The sequence below is a fragment of the Eschrichtius robustus genome, chromosome 16 (assembly GCF_028021215.1).
Source record: "Eschrichtius robustus isolate mEscRob2 chromosome 16, mEscRob2.pri, whole genome shotgun sequence".
Taxonomy (NCBI): Eukaryota; Metazoa; Chordata; class Mammalia; order Artiodactyla; family Eschrichtiidae; genus Eschrichtius; species Eschrichtius robustus.
Window position 1 is genome coordinate 26497148 of NC_090839.1, and position 22323 is coordinate 26519470.

Sequence of the window (22323 nt, forward strand, 5' to 3'; positions counted from 1 at the left end):
GAAAAATTAACTTGACAACAAAAATATGTTATAATTTAAAAGTCATCATAAATGAAATTAAAAGGCAAATGACAAATTGGGGGGAAATATTTGTAATACATATGACAGGCAATGAGTTAATATCTTTCAATATATTTTAAAAAGATTATATCATGATTTTATAAATGATTATTTTATCATTTATAAAAGATGGTTATCACAATAGAAAAATGGGCCAAGGGCATGAAGAGGCAATTCACAAAATTATATATGGCCAATAAAATGAGGAACGATGTCAACATCACTAACAAGCAAACATTTTAATTAAAATCAAAAGAAACTGTATCTAAAAATCAACTGAAAGTTTTTTTTTCACTTTAAACATTTTTTTATTGAATGTCTTCTCTAAGCAAGGCACTCTGATAGACCCAGGGGGCACTTACTCAGATAACTACTGCTAGAAATAAAAACCTTATGTTGTCAAGGATAAAGCAAAACAGGCTAATAAAGTGCAAACCTGTATAAACTTTCTGGAATGCAGTTTGGCAGTACACGTTAAAGGCCTTAGATTTATGTTCTTTTACATACTATTTCCTTGGTATAAATTACCAGATGTGTAGATAAACAACTACAAACAAAGACTTGTGAAAAAGAGTATTTGCTCTATCATTTCTATAGCTTTTAAACACAGTTTTATTGAAATACATTTCACATGCAATTTACCCATTTAAATTGCTGGCTCCAATGGTTTTTAGTGTTTTCACAGATTCTGCAACCACCATCATAACCATTCATCACCAGTTGACCTATATCCTTGTCAACATTTGGCATTGCCTGTCCTTTCAGTTTTAGTCATTCTGGTAGGTGTGTAGTGGTAGCACCTTGTGGCTTTAATTTGCATTTTCCTGATAACTGAGGAAAAGATGTTCAACTTCACTACTCATCAGGGAAATATCAAGTGATTTTTAACTATGTAAATGCATTACCTACTCAAGAAAATACATAAATATTTTCATTATTTTTTCAAAGAATTCATGACTCCAGGGCCTTCATTACAAAGATCAAAGCCCATGGAAGGTGTGTATATGTGTGTGTGTGTGTGTGTGTGTACATGTGCGAGTATGTGGGTGTATTTGGTGTGTGCATACTTGTGTTTTACGGGTCAACGGTGACTTCTGGTTAGTAGAAACTTTTCCCTATCAACCAGACAATCTTGAACAGAAAACATAAAAGATTCAGAATCTCAGTACGGGAACCATGGTCCCAGCTCGCTGGTGGGGCTCAGAGGCACTATTCTGAGCAACTCAGGAATCTTCCTACCTTTTTCTCCTCCGAGGGACTGTAGTTTGGGAGGCTGATCTGAATCCGTTTAGGAATTAAGAATGGAAACTTGTTTATTTTACTAGGATGGGTTGGCTGCTTGTCAGTAAGTCTGCAGTAATCCTTGATGTCCCAGATCTAGGCACAAATTGTGGATTAGTGGCCCAGCACTCCTTGAATACAGGTCACTCTGGGGGTCCCTCCCAGACCACGTCTCTTCACTTTAGGGGGATAGTTCTTACTCACACCTCTGAGATACCCAGACACTCAGGGCCGGAAGGGGCCCACAGGATCTTCTAGACCAGACCCTGAGCTAGCGTGTAGGGAGGGTGTGAGTGACCCAAGGTCAGGACACTCTCACCTCATGTCACCACCAAGCACAAAATCAGCTCCTGAGACAGCTGATCACAGATCAGATGCACGGCTGGGAGTGAGGGAGTTGTAGGAAAAGAATGATGGAGCACAGGACCCACGGTGAAGGTTTCGTAGAGGGGCCTCCTGACCAAGCCCTTCCTCATTTCACTGGGCCCACGAGAGCAGAAGAGGACTCCTCTAGGTAACCCAACCCCACTGCCCACTGTTTTACAAGTGCAACCAGTACCCAGAGGGCATAGGGACTAGGCAAGGGCCACATATGGCAAAGAGGTGACCAGAGCTTGGCTGATGCCAGTCCCTCAATCTCAACGCCAGTTCTTCCTCACCTTGATGTGTCCTTTACAATCCCCTGTGACAAGAATCCAGTCATTTTCATCAGTGGCCATGGCACCCACCACCACATCCCCTTTGTCTTCAGCGTCCACGGGGAACTTCCCCAGCAGGCCTCCGCTCCCGTGGATGGACCAGGCATAGATGTAGCCGTCCATGCAGCTGCTCAGCAGGGCAGCCGTGTGTGGCAGGCGAGGCCTGCTCTGCAAGAAGATTATCTGTGAAAGAGAGGTGATCCCGCTCAGCGGTTCTGGGAGCTGGAGCTCACCCTGGCCGCTGTCACAGGTACTGAGGGGCCTGGGCAAGGAGCCACACCCACCTGGTACCCCAGTTTCCTAGATGCCTGCTGAGAATGGTGATGGGATACCACCTTTCCTACCTAGCTGGCGACCAGGAACATTTGGCCAGACTATGAGCTCCTTGAGGACAGGGATTTGTGCTTCTTTTTGTTGTTGTTCACTACTTTATCCTCAGCAGCAACTACAATGCTGCCTGACACATCATAACTGATCAATGAATGGTTATTGAATGAAGACATACAAGTTTGATTTTGTCCTAAGGCTCAAACAAGAGTTTCTAAGACCTGACCTCAACTCAAAGCGATGTGGTGAACAAACTCATTCCCCTTCATATATATATCTACAGTGAAAGGCCGTATTTGCCAGCCAATCACCAAGAAAGCATTTTAACCAAATTCTTCCTCAAGTCTTGGTTGGATCATGCTCTTTGCTAAATCTCTGCTCTCCTCACTTTCACCTTACACGTCACTCCTGTGGCCCCCACCCTGAATGGTTAGCATGAGAAGAGAGTTGCTTGCCTGGTACCCACCATGTGTGAGGCAGAGAGAGCACAGAGTCAGGGGTAGAGCGAGTCAGACCTGGCACGAGAAATTGGAGGCTTCCTCACTCCTGCTAAATCAAAAATTCCAGTGTGGTAGCTTATGTATCCCCATGTTGCCAACAACAACAACAAAATTTTTGATTATCCTTATTGTCACAGAGACCCAAAACAAAATACTCAGCCTGTGTCCCATTGACCCAGGTTCCAGGGTCACAAAACCAGGAGTCTCTAAACCAAAGACAAAGGGCAAGTACTTTCCCATTTTACATAAGTGTACTTTGCACACTGTACAAAATGTGGACAGCACAGATGAAAAGAAATCAAAATCACCCACAGAATCCCAATACCCAGAAATAACCACCATTAAGATATTAATGCATGGGCTTCCCTGGTGGCGCAGTGGTTGAGAATCTGCCTGCCAACGCAGGGGACACGGGTTCGAGCCCTGGTCTGGGAAGATCCCACATGCCGTGGAGCAACTAGGCCCGTGAGCCACAACAACTGAGCCTGCGCGTCTGGAGCCTGTGCTCCGCAACAAGAGAGGCGGCGATAGTGAGAGGCCCGCGCATCGCGATGAAGAGCGGCCCCCGCTTGCCGCAACTAGAGAAAGCCCTCGCACAGAAACGAAGACCCAACACAGCCAAAAATAAATAATAAATAAATTTTTTTAAAAAAAAGATATTAATGCATTTCCTTCCAGCTTTTTTCTAATTACATTGTCTATAAAGACTTTTATCATCTCTTTTAAAATTATGAAATATACATGCAAGAATAGACAAATAAGGGAACTATATTCAATATCCTGTGATAAACCATAATGGAAAAGAATATGAAAAAGAATATATATATATATGTATAACTGAATTACTTTGCTGTACAGTAGAAATTAACACAACATTGTAAATCAACTATACTTCAATAAAATAAATTTTAAAAATAAAATTTCATTTAAAAATAATAAAGTGAAATTCTATTAAAAAAAGAATAGACAAATATACTAATGGAATAATAGAGAGGGTCCAGAAATAGATTACAGAAGACTACGATATATAATGATGATAGAGATTTTTTTTGCTCCTTGGCTGCTTGCAGATCAGCCGCCATCATGAACAACACAGTAACTACCCGGACCAGGAAGTTCATGACCAACCAACTACTTCAGCAAAAACAAATGGTCATTGATGAGAAGGCAACAGTGCCTAAGACAGAAATTCGGGAAAAACTAGCCAAAATGTACAAGACCACACCTGATGTCATCTTTGTATTTGGATTCAGAACCCATTTTGGTGGTGGCAAGACAACTTCTTTGGCATGAATCACGATTCCTTGGATTACACAAAGAATGAGCCCAAACACAGGCTTGCAAGACATGGCCTGTATGAGAAGAAAAAGACCTCAAGAAAATAGCGAAAGGAACGTGAGGACAGAATGAAGAAAGTCAGGGGGACTGCAAAGGCCATTGTTGGTGTTGGCAAAAAGAAGGAATAAAGATTCTTCAGTAACTGTATCTGCAGTGATTGTGCAGATTTTTCATGAGAGGATTAATAAGCTAAGACCTTTTATATAATGATGATAGAATTTCAAGCCAGTGGAGAAAGATAAACTATTCAATAAATGGTATTTGAACAACTGTCTACCAATTTAGAAAAACAAAAATTAGATTTATACATCACACCATACTCAAAATTACTTATACAGGACAAAAAGCTGACTAAAATATATAAAATTATAAATGTCTAGAAGAAAATATAACAAAAATTTCTGTGATCTTGGGATAAACAATGCCTTTATTGTCACAAAGGAAAATAACAAAGATGGCTAGATAAAAATTAAAACCTCAGTGTGATACCATGAAGGCAGATGAGGTGAAAATATGTGCAAAGGATTCATTTCCAGAGCATAGAGACATCTCCAAGAAATTAATAAAAAAAGAAAGGAAAATGATATGAATATATATTTATTCCACTGAAGAAATGCAAATGTCTAACAAATATACAAAAAGCTCAATATCACCAATAATCAAAGAAATATCAAAAGACAATGCTATTTTCCACCTATCAGACTGGCAGAAATGAAGAAAAGGCTGATGTCTAGAATTGGCTTAGTGTGAGGACAAAGGCAGACTCACGTACTGTTAAAGGAATGTAGATCATCACAGTCTTCCTGGAGATAAAATTGGCTTGATCAATCAAAACATAAACTGTGCACAATTGGTGATCCCTCAATCCTCCTTCTAGGAAATCTAGCATAACCTGCAGAGATAAACCTATAAAGAGTCTCAACTGCACCATTGTTTACAATAGCGAAAAACTAGGAACAACTTCAATGTGTATCAGTTGGGCTTTCATTAAATAAATTATGGCAAATTCAAGGAAATACACTGCAGCCAGGGGCAGAATTACCACTGAAGTTCACAAAACTCAAGGGCAAGTAAAATCAAGGTCAAGTTCAAAGCTCTTCCAAGGTCATGGGAGGAACTAGCAACATGCAGTGCCTACTGTAACTTTGTTAACTTTGTAAGTTTTGAAATATGCTATCATTTCTTTTCTCATTCTAAATAAATTTTCACTTTTGTATCTAACTTTATATTCGTAAAGTTTGTGTTATTTTTTTTATAGGTGCCTCCCAAATTGTGTAAGTTCCAGGCTCTAAAAAACCTAGATCCGCCCCCTGTATGAAGCTATTAAAAAGAATGCAGTAGATAGAGTTATATGTACCGAGAGGAAAAGTTGTCCACTGTACATTGCTAGCTTAAAACAAACAAAAAAAAAGGCAAACAGCTGAACTACAGTCTCAAGCATTCCCGGTTTTATTTGAAAACCAAAGCTATAGTTGTGTATATATAGCATATAGACATATAAAAAATACATCTCAAAGACGTACACAATTTTTATAGTAGTCATTATTTATCATTTTTAAGGAAAATTTAAAAATTTTGTCATAAGCACTCTCCAGATCCTTAAGTGTTCTTCTAAAACATGATTCCTCATAGCTACACAGAATTTACCAAAAAGATGTGCCATGAAGAGCTCCCTTTTCTGAACTGGGGAAAAGCTGAGCTTTCCTTCCCAAAGCTTCCTCCACCAGCCCTGGGACAGCTAAAGAGGGCAGGCTGGAGGTGACTGAGCAGAAAGGACTGTGGCTGGGAGCACATGGGCAGGGCTGTGTGGCCAGTGTCAGGAGTGGGCACAGAGAAGAGGGGCACAGCGCAGGACAGAGCGGGACCCGGGTGGCTGGGAGGCAGAACCAACACTATTCCTTTTGCACTTTGCACCCAGCCCCGGAAACCTCTGACGTAGTCCCCTGCCCAGTTTGGAAAGAGCAGCCAGACTGAAGGTGGGCATTCCAGCCTCACTCAGCCGAGGGGTCTCAGATGGTTCTCAACCACAGGGGACCAAATGTCTCCCAGCAGGCCCTTCAGAGGAAGCAGAGGCTACACCCAGGCTAGGCTTCATACCTTTCAGAGCAATTCGCCACTCTTCACCCCTTCGGTCCTTTACTACCAGGGAGAGCTTGGGGTTCATCTACAGACTGTCGGGGCACAGCTGCGCCTGGATCCACATCCCTGCCTCCTTCCCAGGAGGGAGACTGCCATACCGCACAGCCTTCTGAGATGGCCAAGCAGAAATGGTGGGAAGGAAGACCTGACAGGCAAGACCCTCCACCCCAGGTATCCTTGTCCTAGCCCACCCTCACCCCACTAAGGAAAGGCTGGGACCAAGGGTGACCCACGAGCTCTGGACCCTCTCCAGGGCACCATCCTGAGAAGTTTCACTCTGTCTGCTGCCCAGGTCCCCAGAGGAAAAGGACTTTGCTGCTTAAGGAGCAGTGGGGGTGGGAGGCAGAGCACTTAGAAGCCAGAGGTGAGGGTCAGCATCAGAGGTGGGCCAGCATCAGAGACAGTGACTGCCAGTCACACACGCACACACACTCCCCTGCCAGCCGTGGTGCCTGAAATCTCACCAACAGACTTTCAGTCCTTTGCATGCAACTCTCCAATTAAAAATTCACTCAAGATTCATGATACAAATCCGTATTACACACAGACCATTTGGTAGCAACATGTATGTGCACTTGTATAGGAACAGGAAAACAGGTCTTCAGAGTCACTAGACCTCTGGAGATTGAGGAAGGAATCAGTCATTTTTTTCCTTTATACTCTCCTATAAGGCTTTGGTTTTCACGAAGGACATGTATCACTTTCTGATTAAAGGGAGAGGGAGAGCTGCTGCTGCCTCCACCGATGCTGCCACAGCTGCCGCAGCCTCTGGGAGCCTGGAAAAGGGGAAGAGTGAGCGGGCAAACGACTTACTCCCCGGGCAGAGGTGGCAGGGGCTGGGGGCGGTTGGTGAGGCGGGGGCGCTGCTGCTTTGGGGGCAGGCGGCGGTGGTCCACACCAGCCAGGCCAGATAAAAACAAGGAGGAGAAAGAATCACCAAAAGCAGGGAAAAGTGGGAAAAGTTCAAAAGAAGGATAAGACATAACAGAATCTGAGATTCCCAGCAGGAAAAACAGCCTTGTTGCTGCCCGGTCTGCAGTATCTAGTAAAATAAATGTGCCAGTCCCTCAGCCCATAGTGAAGAAAGACAAACGGCAAAATTCTTCCAGGTTTAGCGCCAGCAGTAATAGGGAACTTCAAAAACTACCATCTTTAAAAGATACCTAGGAGGGGAACTGCTGGCTTGTATGTTTCTCCCCAGTGTGACCTAGTTCTGGAAGGAAGCTACGGCTGCTGAATTTTGAGGGTTCCCAGGGCCCCTTCAGTCTTGGCTGTGGACTCCTTGTCCTCATCCATTGTGGGGTACAGACCCCTTCTGCTTTCAGCTGCTGTTCTCAGACACCGTCGAATCTGTCATTTCTTTTAGTCAGCACAGCTGCTTTATAGTCTGTGTCAGATAATACCAACATCTGAAGTCCTTGTCACATTTTGCTCATGATGTGTTATTTCCTTGTGTACCTGACTATTTTTTAGTGTATGCTGGTCATTGTACTCAAATATTTGAAATAAACTGAAACCTAGGATGAAAAAAAAAAAAAAAAAAAAAAGAGAGAGGGGGAGAAGTGCTCTTTCTTGAACATTCCAAATAAGGTCTCCTGTGAGGGCCTTTGTGCCTGCTGTTCCCTCTGCCTGGATAACCCTCCTTCCAGATTAACCACAGACTTCACGCTCTAAGCAAATGCCACCTCCTCCATGAAGCACTCCCTGACCTCCCTGTTAAAACGGCAGCGCCCTCTCCACCACCCATGCTGTTCTCACTACCCTCGGCCCAGTTTTCTTATCCACCCAAGCACTGAACTTGCTCGCCCTGTGACCCACCATTTATTTCACTCACTGGTTAACTGTCAGTCTCACCCCAACTAGAACATCAGCTCCATGAGGGCACGGGTTTTTGTCTCCTCTATTCACTGCTACCTCCCCAGTACCTGGCATGTGTAAATGCTCAGCTAACAACTGTCTATGCCCTGACGGGACTAGGTCACCAACCCAGGAGGTCAGGCTTTGAGTCAGCCACTTTGGTCAGATTCACAGATTGAAAGGGATGGGGTCTGCTGCTTCCAGGAATCCATCTTTTCAATACACTCACCCAGGTGCACAGAAATGTAGGTACAAGGATGTGCAATGCCGTGCTGCTCATAAAAGTTAAAAACTGGGACTAACCTACTTGTCTATCAATGAAAGACTGGCTTCATAGTTTATGATACATCCAAACTATGGGGCACTATGCAATCATTTAAAAGAATTTTTAAACTTAACAAAGGAATAAGCTGAATCTAAATTACTAATGTGAAAACATATCCATAATATATAGTTCAATTTAAAAAGCAAATGGAGGACTTCCCGGGTGGCACAGTGGTTAAGAATCCGCCTGCCAATGCAGGGGACACGGGTTCCAGCCTTGGTCCAGGAAGATCCCCACATGCCGCAGAGCAATGAAGCCCGTGTGCCACAACTACTGAGCCTGTGCTCTAGAGCCCACGTGCCACAACTACTGAAGCCCGCACGCCTACAGCCCGTGCTCCGCAACAAGAGAAGCCACCGCAATGTGAAGCACACACCACAACAAAGAGTAGCCCCCGCTCCCCACTACTAGAGAAAGCCCGCGCAGCAACGAAGACCCAACACAGCCAAATAATAATAACAATAATAATAATAATAATGAAAACCAAAGATAAGCAGTAGCTTGTAGCACTCACAAAAAAAAAAGTTGTTTAAAAAAAAAAAGGCAAATGGACATAGCTATAATTTTACATCATTGCCCTTAAAAAAAAAAAAAAGACAAAGCTAAACCAGTCTGTTAGCAGTGTTTGTGACTACTGCTCTTGGGATGAGATGGAGTACACGGTGAGAAATAGGGACCTTTATTTTTTGCTTTACACATATTTCTATTCTTTTTTTTTTTTTTTAACCAATCAGCATTTCTACTTTTAAAAGTTTTGGGGTTTTTTTAAAGGCATTTTTTTAAGAGAGAGGAAAGCACATTCAGAACCTGGAAGAGAGAAAGTCCAGCCACTGGAGCTCTCTGCTCCACCTTATAGGACCCAGTCCCGCAGGACACCGCTCCCCTGTTCTCGAGTCCCCGGTCCCCTGGAGCTGGGCCATGGGGCAGACCTGCCGAACCCTACAACTATGAATTGTATTCTCACTGGACTCATGGTAGGGACTTAGGAAACCCATAGAGTCTCTGAATTACCCTATCTTTGCAGATTAAAGCTGGAAGGGACCTTAGAGGCCACCTCGCCTGGGGTGACAGCACAGGGAGATGCGTCCAGGGTCAGAAAGGGGAAAGGTACAGGAGGAAGGGAGAAGAACAGACATGACCCAATCCCCACTCATGTGTCATACAAAACTCAGGAGGGCATTTTAACAGTGGGTTCTGGAAATGCCACCTCTCCTACCTTCCAGTCCAGCCCCCCAAACAGGAGGGCACACTGTTCACCTCCCTAGACAGCCCCCCACACTGGAGACCTCCCCCCAAACAGCGGCCCTGCAGCCAAGATCCTGAGTGCTACCATCATCTCCAGCATGCCTCTCCGGGCCCTGGGGAGAACCAGGCTGGGCCCCCGGGCCCCCGGGCCCCCGGGCCCCCAGGCTCCCAGGCGCTGCGTTTCCTGGCCGCATCCCAACTGTCCAGCCCCTAGCTCACAACCCAGACCCTGCCTGAGCATGGCCAACCTTCTCCACCGATGCATTGGACTGCAGCAATAGCTTCTTGTGGAATTCCCCTTTTCTCCTTTCAGCCTCTCTGAAAACTGACGGTCTGCCATGGGGTGATCTTGACCGACTGAGGCTGCCGGCGCTGAGAGGTTTCTGAAAAGCAAAATGGGCCTCCCAGGTCAGCATGAGAAGGTCTCTGAGGAACAGAGACAGAGGCAGATGCTGAAAGAGCAACCACCCCAGCCCCACTCAGTAGATACACCCTCCAGTGAAAGGTACTCTGAAAGCTGCGTGTCTAAAGGATCCTGGGCGTAAAGACACTCTGACGCTGGAGAGTCTCCATTTTAAGTTACTGGCAGCTTCTGCTCTCAGGGCAGAGACTGGAGTTGTCCTTTGGGGAAGGCCCCTTCTTTGTCCTGGAAGGGAGAGTCTGGCTAGAGGTGAGGATAAAGGGGTGTGTATACCCCTTGCTCTAGAAGATGTGAATGCGGTGGTGCAACCCTGACACTTCGCGGATGGTTTGAGAGCCTCAGAGCGACAGACATATGTGCATCTCACAGCAGAACTGTGTCTGGCAGGTCGTGTGGGTCTAGGTGTGGACTGCCCTATGTCGCACAAGCATCGTGTGTCTGGGGAAGGTGGGGTTTCTCATTCAAGCCCGGCTCCCCGGAATGGGAATCAGACTTCGGTTGCTGAGACAATCTGACTGGTCCCTCAAGCCCCTCACGAGAGATCACTGTTTTCGCTGCTGAGGGTCAGAGGCCAAAGCACCCTGTGTGAGTAGAGAGGGTAGCTCCCCTGCTCTTCCCCCCTACTCCCCCCAAAACAGGACCATCAGTCAAGCCTGGAAAGATTAATCCGGGGCAGAGGCCAGGGCTCAGAGTGGGAGGGAAGTGGTTGCTGCATCTGGGCCTCAGGCCCCTGGAGCCTGTTCCCGGGAGTGAGACGGCTTGTTGGACGAGGCAGCCGGGTGGCTCATCTCTGCCTGGGCGACAGGAGCCCGAGGATGGAGAAAGGCTTTAAGCCCCAGCCGTAGGTTCTCCGGCTGGTGTTCCCTCTGGTCCTGCACCCGAGCCTGCAGACGCTGGGTCTGTACTGGCCGCGCTCCGGGAGGGGACAGGGCCCAGGCTCGAGGCAGCGGTGGGCCTAACTGGGGAGGGACCCCTGGCCAAGGCACCTCCTCGGGTGGCGGGGGGTTGGGGGCGGCCACCTGCAGGGGCGCTGGCCCCGCCGGCTCCTTGTCTCTCAGGCGTCTCATCACTGGGGGTGCTGACATCAGATTCCGCCGCAGGTTGGCGTTGGCCATGGCCCTGGAGCTGGGGCCCGGGGGCTGCGTGTGCAGTTTGTGTGCCCACTTCTGCTGCCCGGCGCAGGGCTTACTGGGCCTGTGGCTCTCAGTCGTGGCGCAGTCAGCCGCGTCCTGCACCTGTGCCGGGGAGGGAACCGCCCTGAGGCGCTGCCGAGCACATCCCGGAGGGGAGGGAGGCCTCCCCACCCGATGCCAACACCACAGGGCCCTCCAGGAGCCCCGGGGGTTTGTTTCGCAGAAATCCTGTACCCTTAACGGCATCAAACCAGAGCTTAGAAGCCTGTCCCTGAGCCACCATTCATGCCCTGAGCATCCACAGGCAGGAGATGGGGCCCATGAGGGACTCCATCTCCCCATCTGTAAAGTGAACAGTGCTTTTCAAGTATTTTTGAGGTATTTTTTAATCTGAAGGGAAACTCCAAAGTGTAAAATAGATAAAAAGCTGAAGTGCTCTGGAGAAGCCGCTGTAATAGCCTCCAAGAATCTCTCCACAACATGTTTGGAAAACTACTGGACGGGGTGACCCCGAAGGCCCCTTCCGGCTTTAATCTGCAAAGATATGGTCATTCAGAGACTGTATGGCTTCCTAAGTCCTACCAAAAGCCCAGTGAGACCAGAGCAGTAAGCTGTAGTAGCGATGGGTCAGAAGTGAGCCACCTTCAAGGAGACAGTAACCTCAGGAGAACAGAACTAGCACCACCAGGCTCTGGAGTCAGACTGCCTGGATTTGGATCTATTACTTCTTGGCTGTGTGACCTTAGGCGAGATGCTTAACCTCTCTGTGCCTCAGTTTCCTCATCTGTCAAATGAGGATAATTATAAAAACTACCACCTACGTCCCTAGCTCCCAACCTCCTCCAGAACAAGCCACCACCATTCCCTCCACTTCCCAGGGTGTCCCCTACCCACCCCCCAGCCCTACGTGGTTCTGGCCCACTGCTGAGAGAGAAGGAAGAGGACAGCTTGTTTCTGTTGACCTTACCCTCTTGGGCAGCGAGGGCAAGGGGCTCTGAGAGGCGTTGAAATGGAGGATGGGCCTGAACATGCTGATGTTCCAGAAGAGGATGTCCCCATTGTAGGAGGAGGTCCCAAGGAACTGGTTCTGGTACCTGGCCATGCTCAGGACATCCTCCGTGTGGAAGGTCTGCCAGTGGTAGCACAAGAGCACCGGCTTGGTCTTGTGGAACCTGCACACATGGCCAGAGGCAGAAGGGCTGAGAGTTCAGCCTTATTGGTCTCCTGGGAGACCATCAAGGCCTCTAGGACGTGGAGCGCTGACCCAGAGGAGGACACTCCAGAGGAGGTGTAGATCAGGGTTGAAGCTCTGCCCTGCTGACTGCATTTACTAAGCACCTACTATGTGCCTGCTATAAAGGTCTGGTCCTAGGGGCTTTATGTACACTAATCTTACAGATTTGCCCCATTCAGACACGTGAGTAAGGATTCAGGTTGAAAGAAGGGGAAACCATGGCCCTAGAAAGGCCCTCTGAAGAGGAAGGGACCCTGCACATGCTGTTCCCTCTGCCTGGAACGTCCCTCCTGTCCCTAGCCCCTCACTGCTTCACTGAGACCCCTCCTGCTCACTCTTCAGATCCCACTCCACCCATGACATCCTCAGTTGACCCTTTTCTGATGGCCCCTGAAACTAGATCAGATTTCCGTCCCCTCCCCATAGAAACCTGTACTTTTTTTTTTTTATAGCACTCAACAGACTATCACAAATGAAGTTATTTGATTAGTGTCTGCCTCCCCCTGGCAGCTCCAGGAGGAACTCCAGGAGGATGAAGACTCCATATTCTTGCTTATACCCGTCCCCAGCACCTAGTACAAAGCCTGGAACATATCGGCTGCATGGAGTGATGAATAAATGGACAGATGAGTGGGTGAAGCAATAGACATCACCCAGCACTAATTTCCTGCTTGGTGTTCCAACCACCAGCAAAGCTAGGAATGGAGGAACCCATCTGAAGTCAAGACAGAACAGTTAGCTGCCCTCACCTCCCACGTGCACCCTGGCTACTCACGTGAAATAAGTGATTCTCTTACTCCATCCGGTCATGTAGAACACTTTGTTCATATGGACAATCCCACTAATCTGTTGAAGATGAAAGAAAACAGAACTCTAAGGTACCTCAGAGAAAACGGCTCCAGGCCCCAAATATCTTCCTAATTATACCAAGCAAGAAATCAAAACTCCCCATAATGATGAGAATTCCCTAGAGGTGATACCACCATATTTTTTTCAGAGTGCTCTCACATCCCATTATCCATTTGATGGACTTGGAGGGGGCAGATTGGGTAGGTATCCATGTCCATCTTATAGGGGGATAGCAGGGAAACAGACAAGTGACTTGGCTAAGGTCAAACGACTGAGTGATAGGATCTGGACCAGTCCTCTAAATCCCCGGCTTCTTGGCCAAGTGCTCCTTCTGAGTTGGTTAAAGGACTGTGTCACAGGGGTTACTAATGGGCTCAAGTCCCAAAGTGGGACTGCTGGCTTTGCACTTTGCCACATCCAGAGACCATCCCTATAACCCTGGCAGTCATTTCCCAAATAGGTGTACGGGTGGCTCTGAATCATGTGACCCCACTGCTAGCAATGCCATCCAAAGCTCTAAGATGTAGGGTAAGAAGTGCTAACACACCAAAAGAGCAAGAGTAGCTAACATTTGTAAAACACCTATGAAGGACAGGCCCTGTTACCTGTCTTCATTTTTTGCACAAGGACACAAAGGCTCAGGTAGGCACGAGGCCAGGCAGTCTGTGTGCACAGCCTTTCAGAGAGGCATGGACAATAGCATGTCCCAGGGTCACAGGAGCTGCGAGGGGCCCCCAGGCCCCAGCTGATGGACCAGACTGACCTCCATCTGGTCCGGGTTGGGGAAGGTCAGCAGGCATTCACCAACGCTGTAGTTCCACATCTTCATGGTGCCGTCACGCAGACCCGTGAGCAGGCACGCCTCTGACTCATCCAGGGACATGGCGGTCAGCTCCACATGCTGGTCACCAGTCACAGAGAACTCCATCATCCTCTTGCCCGTCACGACCTCCCACACGCTCACCACGCCACTCAGGCAGCCGCTCACCACCTGTGGGGGAGCACACAGCCAGGGCTCCTGGAGAGGAGAGGGCCCCCGCTCCCAAGGGCAGCCTCCAGCTGGCATGACTGCAGGTAGCTCAGCTGCCACTCTGTGTGCCGAGAAGACAGGCGCTCTGGGCCCTCCTACTGCAGGATAAGCCACTCTTGAAAACAGGCTTTCCTCGGCCCTGAGGCCCACGGCGGTGCAAACAGGCACAGTTTTTTCAGAAGGAACCAGTTTGGTGAAATCCCCTTTAACTCAGAAATGGCATGTATCAGAATCTATCCAGAGAAAATAATCCCTAATTCAGAAAAGACATTTGCTGCAAAGTCATTAATCATGGGGGATAGAAAAAAAACACCAGGAAATACACTAACTGTCCCTTAAGTAGGGAAATGTGGAGTAAAGGTAGGTCACTCCACCTAAGGTGACATTCCAACTATTACAATGAAACAGTAACAGGTGAGCCTACTTCAGGCCAACCTTCCTGCTGAGGACATCTAGAAAAGCTGGGGAAGGGGGATTTTTTTTGAAACTGCTGGAAGGTACTGAAGAGCCCTAAGGTATGAGGGGTGGTGGTGCCAGGGGTCCGAATGAGAGGGAAACCCAAAGAGGTGAGCTCTGGCCTCGCGCACCCAAGGCCACGCTGCAGCAGACACGGCGGGGCCAGGAAAGGGGTCCCAGTGGCAGTGGGCAGAGGGCCCAGGAGCCCTTTGTGTCCCCACACTTCAGAATCCACGTTCCCAGTTGCCCTGCCCAATGCAGAGATCTCTACTCAGGACCAGGGGGCTGTCCACAGCCTGGGCCTCCCTCCCCTCCCACGATGGACAACGCTGACCCAGGGCTTCCCTGGAAATGGCCCCCAGGAGCAGCACCCACACCCACCCGGGGAGCCTCGAATCGCAGCTCACACCTTGTGTTCCATCTCACACTGTATAAAGAAGGCTGCCCGTCCAGAACCGACCTGGGGCGGTAGCCAGGGGCGCACAGGCTCACAGGAGTTTGGTGACCCACTGACCACGTGGTGGAGCTCCTATCTTACCTGGGGTGACCCCTCTGCAGGGCTGCTGCTCGCCCACCTCCCACTGCCCTGCACCACCACCCAAGCTGTCAGCGTCCTGTCCCACCCCAACCCCTGATGGCCTCAGAGACGAGCTGCTGCCCACTTACCTGCTTGAAAACCTTGCTGTAGAGGATGGCGCACAGGGGCGTGCTGTAAGTCGTGGTCTTCTCTTCTGCTCTCCCAGGCCCCTGCGTCTCCAAGTAGCCTTTTAGGACGCCAATCTACAGGTGAGGAGGGGCAGACAGTTGGGCAGTCAGAAGGGGCCTGCCCTCAGTGACTGGCCCCAGGGAGAAACTTCCAGTAAACTGAGACATCAAGATATCCTCGACTACACGCAGGCCTGCTGATAGCTCACCCCTACTCCATGGCCCCCACTTCCTGAGATCAGGGCTCCCAAACCTCGTGTTCCCACAAGCCCAAAATCCAAGTCCAAGGTCCCTTTTATAACTTCTGAAAAGCATAAAGCCTCAATCTGGTGTCCCCTCGTCCAGGAAGCCTTCCCTGACTACCTCTGCCTCAGGTTAGGCTAAGGATCCTTTCTCTGTGCTCGATGAAGCACCTAGCACACATCTCCATCATAACACACAGCATTTTCTACTAAAATTATGTGTTCTCCTACTACCCCATAAGTTCCTTGAGGGATGGGACAGTGCCTAATTAATATATTCTCTGCTCCTGACAAAGATCAGAGGGCTGATAACGTGTGATGATTTGAAATGAACTTCAAAGGTCTATTTAATTCAACAAATGCTGGCAGCCAGTCTGACACTCAGCAGAGACGAAGGAACCCACCAACTCCCTTCTCAAGAAAAACCTGCCACCTGGGAGAGCCAGCCAAGGGCACAAGGACAGCGTGTGTGTCACCTGGCCAACAGTGGGAAGGAGGTCTCAGTGGGGCTTCCCCTTCCTCTCAACCACAAATGACACCTCGCCTCCCTTTCTAGATAGAACCTCCCCCTCTACTGGCTGCTGATTGTCTCCCATCTTGTCACAGGTCCCCCTGTCACGCTGGACGGTCAGCCCCTTGTGCTTCTCCCAGGCTGTCCTGTCCTCCAGAGTCAGGACAGACCTCACATGGGCACCAGCTAAGTCATGGCTCATAGACGGTGTTCACGCCAGGTCCCTCCAGGCTCTCTCCTTCAGAGGGGCTGCTCGGGTATGGGCCCTGCCCTCCTGGGGTTCACGATTTGGCAGGAAGGACAGGCATGTAACCATGACAGGACAGAGTTATAAGGGCCGTGATCAAGGGGAGGCAAGGGAGCTTGGAGCAGTGGGGGCGGGCGGGGGGGCTTCTAAGCCAGCCCGGGCCTCGAGGTGGGCTTCGAGACGGAGAGTCTGGAGGATGCACGGGCCAGGAGGACAGCAGCGTAGACGGTGACCACTGAGGGCCTAGAAACAGTCCCCCAGGAAATCCCAGGAGACAGGAGCTTTGAGGACCAGGCCACAGAGTCTAGCAGCTTTGTCCTCATGGCACGAAGCAGTCTCAGGACGGACAGGATGTGACCACCCCTCGGTGTCCCATGGGACTGCGGACCGCAGCCGCGGCCCCTCCCCTCTGGGTGCAGCCACGGTCCCACCTCCCTCCCGTGCAGCACTCACTGAATAGGTGCTACAGATGAGGCTGCCGTCATCCTTGTGGAAGTATGCGCTGGTGATGGGGCAGTGTCCCAGGGCAAAATGCTTCCCGCAGAAGGACTGGAGGCATTCGTAGTCCTGCATGTCCCACATGCGAATATTCTGCGGGGGTGAGAAACAGGCAAAGAGGCCAAGGGTGGGTTCTCGGGGATGCAGCTGGCACCTGAGGCCTTGGGGTTCTCCTGGGAGCGGGGCCAGGGCACCCAGTGCAAGCACTTCCAAGACACACCCACCACACTAAGTAACTGCCATGGATCACAACCCTATGACAGAGACGCTGTGCTTATGCTCAAATGAGGAAACTGAGGCACGCCCCCCCCCAGCCTCCCCCAGGGCCTCTACCCTGCTTGAGCAGCTGCTACTCATCGGCTGAGGATGAAGACCTCACAAGGCAGCACTTGCCCCTGCAGACCCTCGCTAGCTCCCACCCCAGCCTCCCTCGAGTAAAGCCAGGCAGGGAACAGAAAGAGCTGCCAACATCGTTGCCCAAAAGGCTCGCCTGTCCCCCTCGAGTTCCTCCCAGGTCGAGGAAGTGTTCCCAGAGGGGCCCCGTGGAAGTCCCTCCAGGACACTCCTCACTCGGGGCATCGGCAGCAAGCTGGACACGGCATGGGCTTGGAGGCCACAGACTCCCGTCCTCACCGTGGCTCTGCCCAGCGCTGCCCAGGAAGGTTTGGGCAAGTCCATTTCTGTCCCCCACCCCTCCAGCCTCGGAGCCTTCATCAGAGGTGACGATGCCCAGCTCCCAGCGCTGCCAGGAGAATTCCAGACAGTAGCAAGTGTGGGGATGTGTGGGCAGCGTGGCCTGGTGAACCAGGGCCCTGCCAGCTCCTGATCTACTGAGTCCCAGAAGACACAAACTTGTCCCCTGAAGGAGGGCACCTGGAACCATTGGCCTGCATCCCCCAGCAGGTGGGGAGAGACCCTAAACCCATAGCTCAGAGGAGCAGAGTAACGGGCCTGATCAGGGGAACCCCGGGCATTTGAAAAAGGTCTAGTCAGGCCCTGCAGCCAGGGCAGCCAAGCAGTGGTCACTGGGAGAGCTGAGAGAAGCAAGTTCGGGTCTGTGGGGAGGGAAAGGCTCACTTCTGTTGTACACCTACTATGCACCAGACATTCCTCTGCTTTTACCAGCAGCTCTTCTCTAAACCACTCAACACCCATTCTCTGGATGAAGAGACTGAGACCCCATAAAGGGAAGGGCCCTGCCCAGCTCTGGTGGGCTGCTCAGAACTGGGCTCAGGTCCCTGTGGGGGTGGTCAGAGACCCACGGCCCCCTCATGGTGCCACCTGGGGTACCTCCCTCTAGGCCTCAGGCCAGGGTGGGACCATGGACAGGGAGGTCACACCACTGCCCTGGGCCTCAGGCTCCTGCCAACTGCCAGCCAGCTCCCCGGCTGGCTGAGCTAGATCGTTATCCCTGGGCCAGCATCTCTGCTGGGGAACAGGAGCTAGTGGCGGGCGTCAGGGCCGAGCTCCCTGAGCACACCTTGTCCTTGGAGATGCTGAGGAGGACGCTGTGCTTGCTGTTCACGAGAATGTGTGTCACCGAGGTCTGATGCCCCTTCATCAGCCACACAGGCCTTTTCGAGAAGAAGGGGTTCCACAGGCGGATGAGGGGGTCATGGCCACCAGTCACTGGAGTTGAAAACCGGGTATCAGCCACTGGGGGCCTGCGCTGGGACCTTGTCCTGGGGCCAGGCCTCGGACTCCAGCCAGGCTCGGCAGATGGGGGGCATCGCTATGATCCATCCCTCTGCCCTTCCCGCCCCGCCCCCTCGGCCACCATGCCAAGCAAGCCCATGTCACCACTCCAGCCCAGGTGCCCAGGAGCGGGGACCAGAGTGGCCGGGGCAGACGCTGCAGGGCCTCCTCCTCCGCTCTGATGGGCCCCACCTCCCCAGCAGCCCTCACCCTAGTTCTGCCAGACCAGCAGCCTCACGTGATACAAATGTTACTTACCCAGGACATTCTTTTCTGGGCAGTAATCAAAGCAAAGAATCCCTTTTCTTAAATTCAGCACTGAAAACCTACAACAGCACAGGGGGAAGGCTGTGACCGGAGGCCTCCAGAGAGCCTCTGAGGCTGGGGTGTGGAGGAGCTAGAGGCAGGGCCGCCAGAAGGCCAGGGAGAAGTCACCACGTCTCCACCCAAGGAGAAGAGCAGCCCCCAGAATCCTGCTCTGGGCTCACCCTGCAGCCAAGGCAGAGCCAGCACCGCCAGCAGACTGGCAGCACCCCCTCGGCCCGAAACCAGCAGTGCCTGGAGGAGACGCCCACTTCTCGCCTGCACATGAAGGTGAAAGCAGCCCCAAAGCAGGAGCAACTCCTACAGCTGTACCATGCTCGCCTCGCTCCAAGGGCAAACTTAACTCGATCTGCACCTTCACTATACAGGGACAGGTGTCCTCCCACCCATGACACAGACCAAAAGGTGGAAGGGGGTCCCCCAAAGGCTAGGGGAAGAGAACAAAGTGTCCCTACTACGTGCTGGTCCCTGTGCTGGGTGCTGTCTTGTGAGTCACCTGGACCCCTCACACAACCCTGAAGACTGTCATCAGCCCTGTGCCGTGAGGAGGACACAGAAGGAAATTAAGGAGCTTTCCCAAGGTCCCATGGCTGGCAAGGTGGGGGGTCAGTGTTCAGACCCAGGGTGAGCGTGGCAGGGAGAGGCAGCAGGCTCAGGAACCAGAGCTCCAGGACAGGAAGCGGTGTGGCAGGGCTGGAGGCCCGGGGGATGGGGGTTGGGGGGCCAGGAGGCGGTCGGGGTGCTCAGGAGGGCCAGGGGACCCAGGCAGGGCTTCTGGGAAGGTCAGGGGAAAGGTCAGGCCCAACAGCCCTCACAGGCCCCAGAGCCCTGGGAGCTCTGTGCCTTGCATGGGCTATTCCATCATATCCACACATCCTGCCCCGCCAGCTCTTTCCACTCAAACTCTCCCTTCAAAACTCAACTCCAAGGCCTCTAACTCAGCATGCTCTCCACTGAACTTGCCCCTGAACTGCACCTCTGCTACTCCCCAGGGAACTAAGCCTGGTTATCACCCTAGAGGCTCCCTCTCCTGCGCTCCCATTATACATCTGGGCCCCAAATCCTCTTTGTTTACATCCCACCACAGCCCAGGGCCCTTTCATTTCTGCATCAGCCTCCCAGGAGGGCCTCTTAACCTCCTGCCTTGCTCCCACTCCCCTGTGCTCCCCACTCCACAGCCAGAAGGATTCCTCTAAAAGTCAAAACGTCACCAAAAAACCCTAGTCAGGGAACTAAGATCCCGCATGATGCGTGGTGCGGCCAAAAAAAAAAAGAAAATTAAAAAACTTCAAGAAGAGCATATCAAATACCTGTATTGTCAAACCAGATAAGTCTCCCTCCATGCTTATGTGTGCAGAGAAATTTTCTGGAAGAACAGTCACAAAACATTACTAGAAATCATTTCAGGCTGATTCACCCATTTATTCAACAAAGATTTCCTGGCTCTTTTGCCCTTCCAGGATGACCAGAGGTGCAGACAGGATGCCCCTGCCTTCACTGGAGCTTTTCTTCTAGAGGAAAACAGCCTGAGCAAGGAAAGGAACAGAGGGACAGGGAGACAGACATGTACACGTCATGGCAAGTCCTGCAGGGAAATAAGCAGGTGGCTTTGACAGGACGGCTGGCTGGAGGAGACCAGGTCTCTGCACAGATGGCTGCTGTGCAGAGAAGGGACCGGAAGGTCAGAGGGGACGCAGGGATGAAGTCTACAAGGCCACTCCAGAGGCAGAATTTGGGTTGGCAGTGCCAGGCCCCACCTGCAGAGGCTACGCCCCAAGAGGGCATCACCGGAACAAGAAACCAGCCAGCAGTCAATGGTGCCACCTGCTGGCCAGTGTGTGTACTGCATCCAGACAAGAAGGAAGGCGGTGTGTGCTCACGTGTATAACTATATTTTGCAACCCATCCCTAAAATATATCTCAAATCCCTCCGTCTCCACTCCAGGCAGACTCCAGACCACCATCACATGTAGTCTGGATTATTACAATGGCATCCTCACTGGTGTCCCCATCTCCCCTCCTGCCCACAGACGTACATTCCACTTGCAATAGAGCTGCCAGAAGGATGCTCCCACACACCAGACCACACCATTCCTCAGCTCAGAACCATCCTAGACACTTGTCTATATCTGATGTCAAATAATCATAAAAAGATATTTTTGAGACACTTGGATAAAGATTAACTTGGACTAGTACTAGTGATATTAAAACATTATACTATTTCTCTACTTTTGTGTGTGTTTAAAAATCTTTCATAATAAAAATGTTTAAAAAACAAAAACAAACAAAAAAACAGGCAGAGAGGAGCAATGCAAAGGCTTGGGGGCAGGAACATGTGTGAGCTGTGTGAGGGGGCCCCGTGTGGCTGGAGTGAGAAGGTGGCAGGGCCAGACCAAGGAGCCTGTCATAGCCTCCTGCCCTTGAGACCCAATAAAACAAGAAGCTGAATGAAAGACATATCACAGACATGAGGTAATACTCACAACAAAGCAGAGAGACGGACCTCAGCAAACCAGCTCCAAGCAAAATCCCACCACACCGCCCCACTCAAAGCACAAAAACCAAGACAGAAGATTCCCCACCGCCACAGGCATACACTCCCCTCCTGCAACCTGCAGTTAGTTCCAGGACTTGGGGATTGGATAAGGGAACGGGGAGGAAAGCCCACAGGATTCCGGCTTTATTTACAGTGCTTGAATTTTTTTACATATGTACATATACCTGTGTGACTAACAGTTGAGTTGTTTCTTTTTTTTTTGTTTTTTGTTTTTGGCCGCACTGCTCATCATGCATGATCTTAGTTCCCTGACCAGGGATTGAACCCGCGAGCCCAGCAGTGAAAATGCAGAGTCCTAACCACTGGACCACCAGGGAACTCCCAACAGTTGATTTTAAAAAATGAAAAAGACAGAAGAGGAAAAGATGCCCCCTAGGGTAGAGGAATCTAGAATGAAGGAAATAGATTAGAACCATCTCCAAAGAATTAATGTGGCCAACTACTGAATACATGCCATGTACAACACTCACTCATGTAAGCCTTGAGATAAGTGAAGGGCTATTATCACCCCCTTTTACAGACAAGAAAACTGAGGCTCACAGAGGTGAAGCAACTCACATTCATTCCTTCATTCAGAGAACATTTTTCTGACTGTCTCCTTACACTATGTGCCAGCTTCTGTGCTGAGTTTTGTGTATAAATTGGTGGATA

The 22323-nt window shown here is 50.3% G+C and overlaps 1 protein-coding gene and 1 pseudogene across 1 annotated transcript in view; one reads left to right on the forward strand and one right to left on the reverse strand.

The window, feature by feature from the left end:
• The window catches only part of EFCAB8 (EF-hand calcium binding domain 8), a 56385-nt gene that overhangs the window by 12032 nt on the left and 22030 nt on the right, over window positions 1–22323 (reverse strand). The window contains 11 exon segments of the mRNA XM_068524740.1: window positions 1300–1437; window positions 2001–2222; window positions 10019–10153; window positions 11211–11426; window positions 12292–12496; window positions 13334–13404; window positions 14171–14398; window positions 15560–15673; window positions 17052–17189; window positions 18577–18725; window positions 19050–19117. Of these exon segments, the coding sequence (XP_068380841.1) occupies window positions 1300–1437; window positions 2001–2222; window positions 10019–10153; window positions 11211–11426; window positions 12292–12496; window positions 13334–13404; window positions 14171–14398; window positions 15560–15673; window positions 17052–17189; window positions 18577–18725; window positions 19050–19117 (1684 nt within the window).
• Window positions 3950–4332, forward strand: LOC137749933 (small ribosomal subunit protein eS24 pseudogene; annotated as a pseudogene).